The 16,568-nt window shown below is 36.7% G+C and overlaps 1 protein-coding gene across 6 annotated transcripts in view; it reads right to left on the reverse strand.

Annotated features, from left to right (window-relative positions):
* ENPP2 (ectonucleotide pyrophosphatase/phosphodiesterase 2) overlaps nt 1–16,568 on the reverse strand; it is a 104,201-nt gene that overhangs the window by 67,810 nt on the left and 19,823 nt on the right. For 3 of the 6 annotated variants that reach the window (XM_008578621.1, XM_008578618.1, XM_008578622.1), the window contains exons 1-2: nt 8,013–8,094; nt 7,688–7,790 (exon numbers count right to left, since the gene is read on the reverse strand). In XM_008578621.1, the coding sequence (XP_008576843.1) occupies nt 7,688–7,790; nt 8,013–8,045 (136 nt within the window). In that variant the 5' untranslated portion in view covers nt 8,046–8,094. Of the gene's footprint in view, nt 1–7,687; nt 7,791–8,012; nt 8,134–16,568 lie in introns of those variants that run through there. The other 3 variants (XM_008578620.1, XM_008578617.1, XM_008578619.1) reach the window with 2 other exon arrangements.

Raw genomic sequence — 16,568 nt, forward strand, 5'->3', positions numbered from 1 at the left:
TAACTGAGAAAAAGAGAGGAAGAGACTACTTTTTTGTAGTTTGAAATCTCTAACATTTTACAAATTTACAGATAGTTGTCTTGCTTCCTTTCTCTCTCATATATATATATGTATATACACACATACATATATGAGACACACAAGGGTACTTCAAAATGTTCATGTAAAGATTCTTATTATCTTCCAATTCTATTTTTCCACCATCTTCTTGAAGCATCCTCATGTGTATACATGTGTCTGTGCATGTGTGTATATATATTACATGTAAATATCCTAACAAATGTTATATTTGTCATTTTATTTCCTTATTTAGATGTATATGAATCTTCTTTTTTTATAATTTATATGTATTACTTTTAAAATCAAGGAAAAACAAGAAGCAGGAGAACAGATGTTAAATGACATTTCTGGGTTCAAACCATTTACTTGAACATCCTGTTTATCCCTTAGTCCTTTGTCCTCTTTAAAGTCCGAATCAGCCAATCCTAGCCTTTAAAGCAACAGATGGGTTCAAGTAAAGCAAACAGATTCACTAGACCATGAGACGTGAAAAGCTTTTGCATGGTTGATTCTGGGATGTTGAAATACATACAAACCACACCAGTTAACTTTAGGAAATAATGTCAGTTTCCAATGCAGTGCCTTACCTCTGGTCCATAAACCACATTTTTCTATTGACTTTGGCCAACCTATCAACAATGCATGCTGATCCAGAAGAAACTACAAGGGAGGTGGGGTTAAGAAGTGACAAAAGGAAAAATAGAGAAAGTTCTGTAGTAACAATAAAGATAAGGAAAACACTTATAAGTGAATATTCCTTTTTTTAAAGGTATTCTTAGATAGAATCATTCCAACAGCTATCTAACAAATTCTGAGTAGTATTCATACCTATGAGCTGTGCGCATTAATATGCTAAGCTATATACACCTGAGATAAGAAGAGATCTAAAGGCACACTGCTTACAGATATTTACTTATCCTGTCTCCTCTTCTTCATAATGTCCCAGCAAGCATTTAAAATTTTCCTTCATCCATGCCCTTTGCTTTCCCCTCATCGTAATTTCTTTCCTATTTCTTTCTTTCCTTTCAAAATATTATATAAATATTTGCCATTTTTAATCTTTCTTCATCTATTCTATCAAGATGATTATTACTCTTTTCTTATGACATCATTACTTATTCTTAAGTTTGTCCCTTGCTTTAAAAAAAAATAAATAAATAACTAAATCTCACTCAATAGCTTGACCCTATCAGGTATACTCCTCCTTGCCAAGACTTAAACTGAAGACGGCTTTGTTAGAAAGAATTGAACTTCTACTCATAAGGCAAAGATAAATCTCATAAAAAGTACTGTACTCAAGACTGAGTTATAAACAGCTTCAAATAAGAGTAAATTCCTGTGTACGTGTGGATTAAGGGATATCTGTGCCAAAATTCATTCTTGACTGATTTGAATTCAAGAAGAAATGGGAAGATAGTTTGAGTCATGTAGGGTCTCTTCTCATCCAATAACCCCCCAAAATTTGAGCTGCCAACCCCTTTTAAGTAAAATAGAGTGACAGAGTATAATATTTACTTTGCCTTTCCAGGGCCTGTTCCACCCCAGCCATCGTCTTCCATGACAAGCTCTAGTCCCTGTTCTTTTTCTAGGAGTTCTATAATTCATCCTTCATGTTCTGGCTTTTTATTCCTTGTCCAGGTTCTCTGTGCTTCTCCCCGCATCCAGCCTAAGAACAGAATCTTAGGACTTATAATCAGGATTCCTTGATTTATTATAACTCTGAGTTTTAAAATCTGTTAAGTCTTCCTTTACTGAACCTAAATCAAGAGAGCATTGATGTGAGCACTTTGGTTCCATAACTTATTGAGAGTGGTGATGAAAACTGAAGGATCAATACACTTATGGTATTACACAATTTTCATCATTACTGAGATCCTCATAAAAAGCTCAGACTAAGAAGGAAGACAAAACTAAAAAACAAACAAAGTACTCAGAAATATGTCAGTATGATGGCAGCTTGGAATTTTTTATGAGTAATTTACCAATATTTTTATGAAATTCAAATTCTTTGGCTGCCTTTTTAATTCCATATTCAAGTGAAGTTATTTAACTTCAAAGATACAAATCAGGTCCAGAATCTTGAAACACAAATACATGTTTTTAAAAACCAGGACTTCAAATGTTAAAATGTTTGTGTGTGTACGTATGTGTGTGTACGTATGTGTGTATGTACATATACACACATGTATATACAAGCATGCACATGTGATACATATAATAATGCTACGTGCTTCTTATTTTTCACAGAACCATAATTTCCTGATTTAAAAAAATCAATGTAAAATGATTTATTTCATTCAAATTCATAATTCTGATAGAAACAGGCAAAATTTTCTTTACTTAGTTAAGTAAAACCTGATTTCTAAAATATTCCATCACAACACACATATACAGTGGTGGGGTTGTAGAATTCTGATGCCATTTCTTCCATGATATGAAGAAAAAGTAGTGATAATTTAATTAGACTATCGGAAAGAGTCTCATTGATGACAAAAGCTGTGACTGAAACATTACTTCATTGGCCTCCCAATCATATTTCCCTCTAAATCCCTCTGCAAAATGAAAATTTTCAAATCTGGCTGATAGCCAATAAGGGTGGCAGTATTTAAGTTTGAAAACGGTTAGCTCAGCCTAAAGTTGGAAGGTTCCTTCTTCTAAGTTTTGCTTGGTCCTGTTTTCAGGGTTTGGGATACTGCTATCTATCTGTGTCCCTCCCCACTTCGCTTTGGTTCTCAGCCCACGTGTTTCCAGAAAGTGAGAGTGGAGCCTTGAAGGCATCGTAGACTGTGGTTATGCTGCCTCCTTTTCTCAAGAACTTTAAAACAGGACGGGTTCCCCTGTGTCCTCTGCCCTGTTTAAAGTATAACCCACAGGGGAAACCAGAGGACAGTGTGGGTGACATTCAAGACGCAGCCCAACTCTGGAATTTAATACTGTATTATGCCTCTTGGAGGATATGATTCATTCTCTCTGGTCTTACATTCTCGTATGGAAGTTACCCTGGTTTCTTCATGCTTCTGACCTCATCCCTTCACAAGCAGCACTTACAGGCACGCATGTCAGTATCTCCTAAACACATCACTTTCTGTCAGTACCTATTATTGTGGCATCGCTGTTCTCGCCTCCTCTTCACACTGCTGAGCCAGATTTCATAGGCATTTTTTTTTCTTTTTTTATAAATAGGTCCCCCTGGGAAGTTTTCAAACACCTGTATTTATAAATACAATGTCCTCATGTAGAAAGACCTCACAAACAGATTTCTATGTACTTTAAATTAAAAGTTAGAAAGTTTAATTCAACATCTAAACCACTGAATAGCATTTAATGATAATCAATAGTATAAATCTGAGTGATTTGCAAATTTCTCACCAAACAATGAAACACTGACATTTTAAATCACAAGTATTGTTAACTCAATAAGTTACAAATTTGGACAGTGGCCTTCAAACATAATCAAAGACAAGTTAAATGTAACATAGTATACTTAACATCTTATTATTCTCATCAGCCTTAAAAGACATTTGTTTTCAAAAACTTTTTCAGCTAAATAGATGTGACATTAACCCCATTTTCCTGGTTGGAAAATCAACTCTAGGCCTCATTTGAGCTAGCAAAGGTCTGGATAAAATTTTAGATCATCTCACTATAACTATAATTTTTTTTTTATTTACAAAAGATTTTTCAAATTTTGTGCATAGATTCCAAATTTTAGAAGCTCTTTTCAAAACATAATTTTGAAAGATTTGTTGATTTTTATTGCATAAAATGTCTATGTTGAACTCCATCAAAGACTAAGATTTCTGGGTGTGTAAACAAAATAGAAGATTCTTTACAGTTTTAAGATAAATGAAGAATCACTACACCAAAGCTCCACTAACAAAAAACAGAAAAATCTGTGCCTTCCTGAGATTCTAATTCAGATCATTTCATTCTATTGATTTCAACGCTCTGATTTCCACATTAGATTTAACATAAAGTCACATGACATGATATTCCTCATGAGATAGTTTTATTCACGGAGTAATGGCTGGCTTACCTGTCAGCTTTACAGTTTTCTACATTCTGCATGCCAATATTTAAACAGCTTTCATTATAGAATGAGATTCCTAAAGTTATCAAATGAACATGAACCTTCCTGTTCCCGGTACCATTTTCTGTTTTCCCTATGATTCTCAAAGGAAAACTTTACCCATAAAGTTGTTAGTGACACCCTCTAGCTCATATTTACCCATGGATTTCATTCATATACTTTTCAATTTTCCTTTCAAGCAACCAAAAATGATGATGAATTGGACTGAACTTTTAAGTCTTTATTAGCCAGCTATTCACAAGCTCACAAATTTTTCTTTGTCTTTCAAGAACCAAATTGCTTATATTTCGTAGAGGATATTCCTTTTCCACCCAGAGACTGAAAGAGTATCTAAATCACAAGGTTCATTTAAATAGACTCCTCCATAACACCACAAACATATAACATACGTGTACATGAGTGCACGCACACCTGTATACACATAAATTTTCTTGCAGTCTAAAAGGCAAATCAAGTAGTCCACATCAGCTGTATAGGACAAAGATGTCAAACTGAATTGTACTTGTTACTTACTTTTTCTTTGAAAATTTATTTCAGCTATCTCCATTACCCGAGTGCCCATTATATTTACCATACAAAATTATAATTAGCTCTACTCACTTTATATTTCTTAATAAACCTATAGATCTTTTATGATCTGGTATAAGAAATCCTATTCCATCATTACTTCCAATAGATCTCTAGTCCTTAACAATAAATCCAGCTAACAAGTGTGCTAGTTAATTAATTATAACAGTTTGTTTGCACTGCCACAACCTTGAAACTAACACTGCAGTCCATAGTGCAGCAGTGAGGGTATGCATGTGTGTGTGCAGAACATTCTCAGCTATTGCTGAGGACTCTGAGGAGCTACAGTTACTAAACAAGAAACTGCATGCTTTTGAATGGTGGATCTTGCTCTGATAAGTCTGAAGCTGGCCATATATTAACATCTTTTGTGTTCCTTCTTTTTATTGAAATACCTTTGAAACACTGAGCTTCCCAAGATTTCTTTGGGCCCTGAAAGTGTTGTTGAAAATAGGCATGGCTGTCTTCCCCCCTAGTGTCTTATTCTAATACACATGTAAAAATGCATTCAGTGTTTTCTGATGTGAAGGGTTTGCTAACAGTCAGAATAACTAATCACCTGTATTACTGGAGAAAGGTCGTTCTTTCTAGGCACATGTAGCATTTAAAAAGATAGAAATGCTTAAATTCTCAGCAGTATGCTTTCACTCAATTTCCAAAGTGTATCTTTGGTCTTTATTCAGGAGAAATGAACCACAGTGCCTAAAACAGCAAGTGAGCTACATCAAAAGAAAAAGAAAAAGAAAAAGTATTCAGACATATCAAAATCCTAAAACTCAGATTTAAATTGTAAATTGCACCCTAAGCCAAAGCTTCATTTAGGTAGTTTAACTAATGAATTATTTTAGATGGTATCATAAAGGCCTAAAGTAATCAAAGATTTAATTAAACAATTCAGAAAGCAAACAATTTTTAGTATATCCAAGGTTATTTAGATTTATAGATTATAACATAGACTATGCTATTGTTCCAGAAGCAGTATTGATTCATCAGTTCTTATAGCTGTTTCTTATAACATATGGAAATAATTTATTATACACAAAATATTTTCAAGGATTAATAAATCTGATCTATATTTTCCAAGTTTTCCAGTAGAGAGCACATAAATGCAAGAGGCAATAAAACAGAATGGATAGAATCATGGGCTTTTTTTAGTTCAGAATGAAAATTAGAAATCATTTATGCCTGCTCCTCAATATACACCTAAGAAAACAGACCCCTCAAGTAACTTGCCCCAGATCACACAGCAAGTTAAATGGAACCACAGTGCAAGAACTTTCATGACTGTTTTCCAAAAAAAGTCAGCTCTGAAAATAATGAGTGACTCAATTTTATGCTTTTTTTAAAGAAACAGCATTCAATTCTTTCAATATCAATTTTAGCCAAAGTAATATATTAAGATGAAACAGAATAATGTTCTTTCTTAGGGTACATTGGAAAAAACCTGTAGCTGGCTCTCAAGTTGCTAGCTTACCCACATGACCATACTAAGGATCGATTCCCCTGTCCTATCATTCATAGTCAGCATTAATGGGAGAGAAAAAGAAGCCTTTGAAGAGAGCATTCTCTACCAATAAAAAAAAAAAAAAAAGCACAGCATTCTCTGATCAAGCAATCCACTCTCCTCTCCCTCTCCAACAGAAGACAATTCATTTTGTCCATCTGGCTCCCTGGGGCTGCAATAACTATGACCTATTTTCTCACTTTTTACCCCAACCACATCCCACTTCAACTCACTAACCCACTTTGAATATTATTCTTCCAACCTTCTGGCATGATTCAAAAGTAACTTACCTAAGGTAAGAAAGATTTAGTATTCTATCAATTTATGTCTCATAGTTTGGTAAATAGTAAGAGTTTGTGCTGGCTAAACATAGACAGGTGATGGTCTTTACAGTAGTCAGATCAAGAAATATAAAGAAACACAAAATTCAGAGGAAGGCAGACAAACATGCTTGGATATCAGGGAAAGTCAAGAAAATATTGCCCCCTAGAGTACCCACTACTTAAAATGTAATTTTTTATTTCTAAAACCATCAGCAGCTCCAATTTCCAGGAAATTAACCAACTCATTGCTTAAGACCTGGTCAGCTAAGCCCCCTCCATCTACACAAGGAGCTCCTTTATGAGAATCCCCACACTGGATATGGTGCAGCATATTGTAAAAGGAAACTCTTTCACTTCAGTTCTATTAGTTAAGTCAAGGTACACTATTAAAACTTACCTTTCCTTATGCCGAAAGAAAACACAATGAGTATGAATCAATTCTGTAAGCTCTTTTAAGCACCTCCTCTCTTTTATGTTTTTCCTACTTAAGGTAAATCTTAACCTTAAAGTCCTAAATTTCTGAAGTTTCATGAAGTTAGTTCACTGCCTTTTTTACTTCCATTCCTCTTTCTTCCTAGGTCAGAACTTTCTGGTGGCAAATACTACATCCTGTATCACATGACAGCAAATCAGATTCGTGTATCTCCAATATAAAACCAACACCTGTTCTCATCACTTTTGCTTTAACCTTGTCTATGAATAAGAGTTATAATTTTTTTTTTTTTTTGTCTTTTTTCGTGACCGGCAACGGATCGCAACCCTTGGTGTTGCGCCCGCACCTCGCTCAGCCAGTGAGCGACCGGTCTGTATGTGGGATCCGAACCCTCGGCGGGAGCGCCACCGCACTCCCAAGCGGCGTACTGTAGCAGTGCGCCACCGGGAATTTTATCTTAACACTTATAAATTTCAGAGTATGAGGACTTAAATAGCCAGTTATCAGGAAGCAATCATAAATGTTCTCTAATTAAAACCGCATTCTCTCACCTGAATTATACACATAGCTGGTTTTATCCCAGAGAAATCTAGGACTAGCTTAGTTATACTGCAAGATTATCTTAAAGATGAATTTCTTAATGGGCTTATTCAGTACCTAGTGCATAATATTTTCAAAAGACTGGAAATATAAATGGTTGTTACACTTACCTGTAGGAGGACCTTCATCCCATTCTTCTGCCCTCTTGATTCGACTTGCTGTGAATCCTAAGCAAACATTGACTCCGATGGCAAAAGTGAACAGGGATATTATCTAAGGAAATAAAGAGACCAAGTTGTCAAATAAGCTAGACAGAACTAAAAAAAAATTACACAAAGGCAACTCAAATGACTTCAACATCACCACCCAATCCTACAACTTCTAAAATGCATCATCAGGTGCTATCTTCATTTTGACAACAAAAAAAGAACATTCAAAATCAGTAACTGATTCTGACGATCAAACATTTCCCCAGTCATGCCACCCTTCTCCTACCTGGTACAACTGGAACGAGCTTCCTTTTGCCATGTCAGAGGATTCTTGGAAAGGCTTTTTCCGTGTATTCTCTTTGCCTACACTGAATGCACTGCTTTGGGGGCTCCCAGTTCAGTCTGTTAACTATAAGCAATCCCACCTGGGAGGTTGACAGGCTCATGTGATTTGTCCAGAGCTTGATTTCATCACAGTTTGTTCACAAATCGCAGCCCTGAGCATGAGAGGCTTAAGGCGTCGTCCTTCCTTTCCCCGCCCCCTTATCGGCCCCTCCCCTAACCCAGGCACTTTCATGTGGTATCCTCTGGCAACGTGAGGGTTTCTGATGTTGCTGTGGCCAATTACAGTGCATGTTCATTTTCCTTCCCTCACAAAAACATGGTTTGTCAAAAAGAAACCAAATGTCTTTTATCCGATAAAAGTGAAACAGAGCTGTACAGCATTTCCACCAGCTTTAAGCTTTTAAGGGTTTACAGTGTAGTTATTCAATGTCATTAACCCCTCGACTTTATTTTTTTTTAACATAGAAAGTTTTGTAATTTATAAACCTAATAACTTACCCTGTCCTTCCCATTTATTTATTTTTCTGGCAGTTTGAACAACTCTGTCTCTATTACTACATTCTCAGCCACTTCTGACTCCTCAAATGTTTCTCACGATGAAATCTCCCCAAATTGTAACTAACACAAGAGATAGCATTATTTGCCCCATGCTGTTGTTAAAGTTTAGAGAAGTAACTTTTATCAAAATACTGGGAATGCCAGCTAAGCAGCATAAAGTCCTTCTGTCCTATGAAGAAAGACAAAATAACATAAGTTTCTGCCTCTTCTTCCCGAAAACAGTGTCACTTTATTTTGGGGGTTTGGAGGATGGTACTGGAAAGCTTTATTAGCAATTAAATTTAGGAAGAAAATTTCAATGGCAGCAAGAATTTAAATTTTAAAAATTGTTTCCCTAGTTACTTCCCAGTTAAATGATCATCTAGCCACCAAACACTGTCTTTTGAAGCTATAGCGAGTGTTCAGATTTCTTTACTAAGCAATTTGGCAAGCAGGACGCTTTTAAAAGAAGAAATCAAGGGCTCTAAATCTGAAAGTTGTTTAAATATTGTATGCCTCGAGGATTCAAATGAAGGAAGGTTTGTTTTTGGTTTTCCCTCGCCAGGCCCGGTGACCATCATTCTCGCACTGTGCATATGTTCGTATGTAAACAAATACGAGCCTTACCATGCATGCAACAAATGACTAACGGAGCAGAGGCTTTGCTCCAATAAAACATGAGAGCACAAAAGCAAGGACTTGTTTATAGTAGATTGTACGGTAGGCCTGGGTTTCATTATATATCCTAGAATTTAGTTAACAGCTAATTGAAAAAAAAAGAAAGAAAATATACTGCCAAACTTTAAGTTACCTTTCTGAAATCCATTTCGTTTTGCACTGTTACAGAGATGACAGGCTTATGAATTTTTCTATAAGTCTCTTGTGTTAGTCCGTATGCATACTGAACTGATTTGGAGTTGGGTATTTAGCAAGGCTTATAAAAGTTGTTAAGCACATGTAAATTTTTCTATTGAGGTTAAATTGCAAGCTGCAAGCCTGCCAATTATAGAGGAAAACTATAAACCGATAGGGAAAATGTCTAGGCAATCCTGTTATTTTATTGTATGCCACAGTGCTCCAAATGTTCTGCAAAAGCAGCCTCGTCTTCTCTTCAACCTCCCCAGGCCTTTCCAGAGCCCAACAATTCTCAGCTTTGACATTTGACTATAGACATGCAGCTTGAGGACAATGAAGGCTCCCCTTGAAAAAAAATTAGAATTCAGAAGCTCAATATCATCCACAAATTTTTTTCGACACACAGACTAGCTGTGCAGTGGGGGAAAGCTATAAGTCAAGTTGACCCATAATTGGCTTCTGTACAGCACTTGTTACCCATTATCCAAAAGGATTGAGCTCAGCCACTATTTCTGTTAACTGTTCTGCCAAAGAACTTTGTCTTCTACCAGATCATTGTGCATAAGGAATTTATTAACAAACATATATACACACACACACACATACACGTACATGAGCACACACGTGCACACACATATCATCTAGTCGTAGTTAAACAGAATTTTCCTACAAGATAATTATTATAAATTAACTGTCAGGAGGAGAACCAAAATCCCTACCTTGGGCATCAAATCAACTGCAAAATACAATTACCCCTCATTATCTAAATCTGGGAAAACCAAAAAGCCTGATAATGCATTAAGTAGGTCAAGAAATTCAACTAAAATGACCGGAATATATTCTAAAACCTTCTATAAGAAAACCAAATTAAGAAAGTTCACTTGCTATGGTGTTTACGATTTTGGTATAAGATCACACATGGCTGGCTTAGTAAACAAGAAAGTACATGAGAAAGACTGAAAAGTTAACTTCCAGCATGGTTTATTAACCAAGCCATATTTCAGAGAACACTGCCCCCTGGCAGAAGAAAACCTAGAACTATAAACAAATCTTTCAACAGTCTCAGCCCCTAGAAATCATTCCATGGTTCTTGAACTTTATTGGGCATAAGAATCACTCTGGGGGCTTGTTGAAAATGCTGGTGTTTATGTCCTACTCCCCAGGATTCTGATTCATTAAGTCTAGGTGGTGTGGAGAAGAAAGGGGAGTTTAGGGACCAGGCAGAAACTAGCTGAATAGGTTATTCTGATGCAAGTCATGTAAAGATCACAGTTAGAGAAACAGAGCATTAGAATAAATTACTCTGAATTAATTTGTTTATGATCTGCATGTTGAATTGCTTGGCCTAATTCATAATGTAATTTTAATGTATTATTAATAGCATTCACTATTAATTGAACATTAAAGTTTAGATCTCTTAATGATAAACTATGGCTGATTCCTCCAGGGGAATCATCTCCAAACTGTAAGCAGCAGAGCAGTATTTTATTTACTTTGCTGGTGGTACAAAGCAGCAGTGTGTGTATTGCTTAATTGCAATACAGTAGTTGCATTTATACAAATGCACAGTCTGTCTTTTCATGAAATGATTCTATGCATCCTTGTTCCCGAGCCCTGATCAAGATAAGATGGCTTGAGTTTAACAGTGAGATTTGAAAGATATTGAGGTTGCCATTCTTGCTTCCTGCAGTAATTATGAAATTGTCATGAACTGATGGCAACTTTATCTACGTCCAGTTTTCTCATTATACAGAACTGACATGACTTGACTTACATTTTTCCCAGAATAATTCTAAGATGATGTATGGTGTCAGATGATTATTGGCCACGTGATTTTCAGTAGCATCATTTAGCAGCAGCTACAGCACATACACTACAAAAGTAAGAAAACAGCACCCACATATATTCTTTCTATTCTATTTTTAAGCTCTTTGAGTTAGTTCTCGTTTTTAAATTCTGCTGTGGTCAAGGACTACTATAAAATTCAGAATAAAAACTGGACAACAATATTTGTGAAAGGGATTTACCAATCTAAATTGAGCAGAAAATTTTGACAGCTAATAGAAGAACAAGCTGGCTCGATTGCTGTTACAATCCAGGACTGCAGATGTGTGTAAAGTAGATCCCACTTATGATTCTAAACCACAGAAACAAAGTTTTATGGGTAATCTATGGTCCCAGGGGGTTCTCCAGCAGAGGAACAGCATATGCCTGTTCAAATGCAAACAGAACTTGTGCTATTAGTTATTATACAATTGAAAGCTGAAATCAACACTGTCACACCTTTCAATGACTTTAACTTACATCCTAAACTTTCATGCATTACTCATACTCCCAGTGGAATCTAAGCATGAGCCCCGCACACCAGAACAATCTCTGCCCTCTGCAAATATTCATTCACTGCACAAATATTCATTACCTCCTGCTATGTACCAAGCACCGTTCTGGTCACTGCATAGGAAGCTGAATCAGACATAGTCCCTGCCCTCCACAGACACAGAGATAAATGTAAATTGCAAGTGTGGTAAATGCAGAGAGCATGTAATTCAGGTTATCTAGTCAGGGGTGGGGGGGTCACAGAAGACTTTGTGGAATAAGTATCAATTGAGCTATGATTTGAAAAGTGGGTGGGAGGGACTCTATTAAGAGAGGAAAAAAGAATTCTAGATAGAGGGGACAGAATGTACAACGATTCTGTGTAGGATGGAAGCAGGGCACATCCACAAGATGAAAAGACAGCTAGTTTCACTGGTGCAGAGAAAGCAAAGTGGGTATGGAGTGAAGTAAGATTAAACAGGTTAGTAGAGACCATTCATGTGGGCTCACAGGTCATGTCAGGTAGTATTGCCTTTATCCTAAAAGCAATGGAAAGCCCTTGGAAGTCTTATGGAATTGGGGGTTTAATTGGATTTTGAAGCATTAATCTCTGTATAACGTGGCTGTGAACTAGAGAGAATCAAGAATGGATACAATAGAACAGTTAGATCAGTTTGAAAACTATAGCACTAATCCAGGCAAAAGATAATGATAGCTTGCACTAAGGAGCCTATGGTGGAGGAGAGAAAGAAAAGTAGAAGAGTTAGGACAAAGACTTTTTAATGAACTGGGTATGGGAGTTGAGGGCAGGAAGGTGTTAAGCATGGTTCCTGAGCTAATGAATACTTAACAATCATGATGAATAATACATACTCAGTAAAAAGTCACTTCTTAAGTTGTACTTGGATTATAAGAAAGATATAGAGATATGTACAAATTTGCTAACACCCTAGGATTACATATCTAAGTTAAGGGACATGGCTAATAACTTTAAAATATTTGTCAATAGTTTTTAAAAATCATCTAAGGCAGATTTAGAGTAATGTTACAAGTATATTGAACTTTAAACACTAAAAAATACACTTATTCACAATTAAGCTTTTAAAAGCATTACCCCCAGAAAATAACTCAGCTTTGTTTCAAACTCTAGCTTATAACAGAACATTTTAAACTCAAAATTCAATTTATTTCTTTTTAGCTACTCTGAAACCTGCATGCTAAATGTTCAGGAGAACAGAGAAAGGTTGGGACGGTTTGGAGGGATGGGTCACCAGCATGTGTGTAAACCTCATGAAGGTTTTCATCCTTGAGGCCACTTTGTCATGTGATGTATAATATACAAGCACGAGTGGGTGGGTAGGTAACTAGAGAAGACTTCCACTCTCTACCCTCCAGTCTCACATAGGCAGGCTGAGAAACTGTTGTGAACTCCACTTGCAGATAAAGAAAAGGAGCTTCAAAGAATATGTGACACCTCTAAAATGGTAGCATAAGTGACTGAGCCAAGTTTAAATGCCAACTTAATCCTCTTTCCATGATAGCATGATGTCCTCCCATTACACCACAGGAAGATCTCAACTCAACATATCCAAAACGCAGCTACCCAAACAACCAGGTCACCCTCCCAACTTCATTTATTTTCATGAAAACCTTAAAGTCACAATCCTTTCATCTCTTGTTTCTCATCAGACACCAAGTCAACAAATTTCGTTATTAATTACTATGCTTCTTATCATTAACCAGAGCTTGCTGTGAGTGTTATAGTACCCAAATTATCTTCCTGTGTGATTACTTTTAGGTTCATCTCTTTATCATTATTTCCTGGACACACATTAGTAAGTCCTCTCGAAACTGCTCTTCTTGTTTGCAGTCTCTGTCAACCTCAAAATACCATTTCATTGAATCCTCTTTTACCCATTCATTACTCAGAGAGCCCTAAATAAAACACAAATCTGATGATTTTCCTCCCAAACTTAAAATCTTTCAGTGGCTCCCTATCAAGGCAGTTCTGAAACTGTGATCCCTGGACCATCAGGATCAAAGTCACCTGGAAGCCTTTTAGAAATGCAAATTCTCAGAGCCTCCCTCAGACAGAAACTCTGGGGATAAGGCCCAGAGTCTGTTTTAACCCCACTGGATCATTTTGATGCTAGATCAGAACCCTGACTGAAATTCAAACTGCTTAGCAAGGCACATAGGACCCTAAATCCAAAACTAAACTCCCTGGATTCAAATCCCAGCTGTACCACCATTTAACTGTCAGAACTTACCTGACCCTTAGGAAAATTATTTCTCTATCCAAAAAGTCAATTTTCTCATCTGTATCCATCTCATAGGATTTTTGAGAGTATTACATGAAATAATCCATGTAAATCACCTAGCACAATGCCTGGCACAGAATAATGCTTAATAAATGGTAAGTTTTCTTAATCAGAGAAATATTTGCTGTTCCTTGATTAAGTTGTGCTCTTTCACACCTCCATTCTTTACTATACATTGTTGCTTTGGCCTAGAATGCCTTTCTCCACCTAATCTTCCTGGCAAACCCCAACATATTTATGGAAATTTGAGTCAGGTGTCACTCTGCTGTGAAGCCTCCCCTGATTCTGCTTTCCCTATGTAGAGCAATGGGATCCCTTTGCTCTGTTCCCACAGTGTCTGTAATCTCTTTTTAGGCAGCTCTATTCCTTGTGATCTCTTGGAATGCAGAGACAAGTCATCCTTGCACTCCTCAGAGTTTTGCACCCTGCCTGAGATTAATAGGAAGACAATAAATGTTTGTTGAATGGACTTCTTGGCACCAAGAAACTTGTAGTCCTTGCTCTGTTACTAGCTGGTTGTTTCACTTCAAGCCCATGTTTCTTCAAAGGTAAAGCAGGGTCATTGGGCTAACTCAGTGGTTTTTAACGCTTTTTTGAAACATCAAAATTTTGTTTTCAAATAAAATCTTAAAATGAATATCGACATCTAAATTTGGAGCTGCTCTACTTGAAATGAATGGGATTGGGAAGCCAGAATCCTTTCTAACCAGCCACCTTCTTCTCCCTTTGGCACCTTCTCAGAAACCCGGAAATTCAAGGAGTATAATTTGTGAAAAACAAAAATCAAAAATTGTTAGTTCCATTATTTAAATGCTGTTCTAGATCTACCTTTCATTATAGTATTCAGATACCCCACTCCACATGTGCACACACGCATACCAAAATCTGCCCACCCAACCCAGATCTCCCATTGATAAGTGACAGAAACTCTCACTCCAGGCAAGTCCTTCCTGCAAGGAGCCCGAGCTCATTCCTGCATCCACACTTCTGCTCATAATGTTCCCCAGCCCTGAAGTCATCCTCTTTCCATTGTGCTCACCCAAATCTTAATCGAGCCAGAGTCTTTTCCAAAGCTCTGCAACTTCACGAGAACCCACCCAACTGCAGCACTCACTGCACCACCCTCCTTTAAAGAACTGAGAGATTCCACACAAGATATTTTTCTTGTCTCTAGAATTTCCTGTTTCATTCAAGTATTCCTTGTCTCAGCAATAAGAGTGTAACTTCCCAGAAAAAAAGGAGAAAAAAATAACATGGTAGAGAGGCTAAGAGCGTGGATTCTGGAGTATAACAGACATGCATCTGCCACTTCCAAGCATGAGACCTCACTTAACTTCTCTAAACCCCAGGTTTCTTTTAAATAATAGTCATAGTTCTTATCATGCAGGGTTTATATGAAGACCAAATCATATACAGTCAGCCCTCCATATTCACAGTTCTGCATGCATGGATTCAACCAACCACAGATCAAAAACATTCTGGGGGAAAAAAAGAAAAAAGAAATACAACAATAAAAATAATGTAGATTTTAAAACAATACAGTATGTCAACTATTTACATACTGTAATTTACATATTGTATTAGGTGGTATAAGTAATCTAAAGACAATTTAAAGTACACGGAGGATGTGCATAGGTTATGTGCAAATGCTACTCCATTTTATACACCAAGGACTAGGATTTTGGTATCCGTGGGAGGTCCTGGAACCAATCCCCTGTAAATACTGAGCGAAGACTGTGAGGCATGTTAAGCAAGTAGCACAATGCTTGAAACACAGAAAACACAAAAATAGTATCCATTACTTTATGTAGGAGAATAAGGCCTGCATCATCCACTATCATGTTCTCAGCTTCTTACAAAGTGCTGTGCATATAATAGGTGCTTAGAAGTGACATAGGTTCTGGGAAATTTTCTTTACCTATAGAAAGATTATATGTAGACTAAAGTTAATAATATTGTAAACCGTGCTATTCACATTCTTTCTAACCTCAAGAGAAAATGAGCAGCCTTATTTGCAAAGGGTAGGATGATTCTGGAGACAGCTTTGAAGGCACAGGTTTCAATCACAATAATAAAGATCCTGTGGAATGGAAAGCCCTGAGCAGTTGAACTTCAACTCAAGAAATGCATTTGAACTCAAACCTAAAAGTAAGTTTATGCTTACTACTGGAAAAGCATCATCACATGCTTACCAGCACAATGGAACTCTCTCAAAGAGGAAGCAAAACTGCCATTTCTGTGATTTCCCTTCCAGCCAAACAGCTATGATATTCAACAAACTAGGAATAGAAGGGAACTTCCTTTGCTTGATAAAAGGATTCTACAAAAAAATTCACAGCTAACATCACCATACTTAATGATAAAAGACTGAATGCCTTCCCCCTTAGATCAGTAACAAGACAAGGATGTCTGCTCTAACCACTTCTATATAACACCATACTTCTAGCCAGAGCAACTAAGCAAAAATA

This window comes from Galeopterus variegatus, unplaced genomic scaffold (assembly GCF_000696425.1).
Source record: "Galeopterus variegatus unplaced genomic scaffold, G_variegatus-3.0.2 Scaffold1730, whole genome shotgun sequence".
Taxonomy (NCBI): domain Eukaryota; kingdom Metazoa; phylum Chordata; class Mammalia; order Dermoptera; family Cynocephalidae; genus Galeopterus; species Galeopterus variegatus.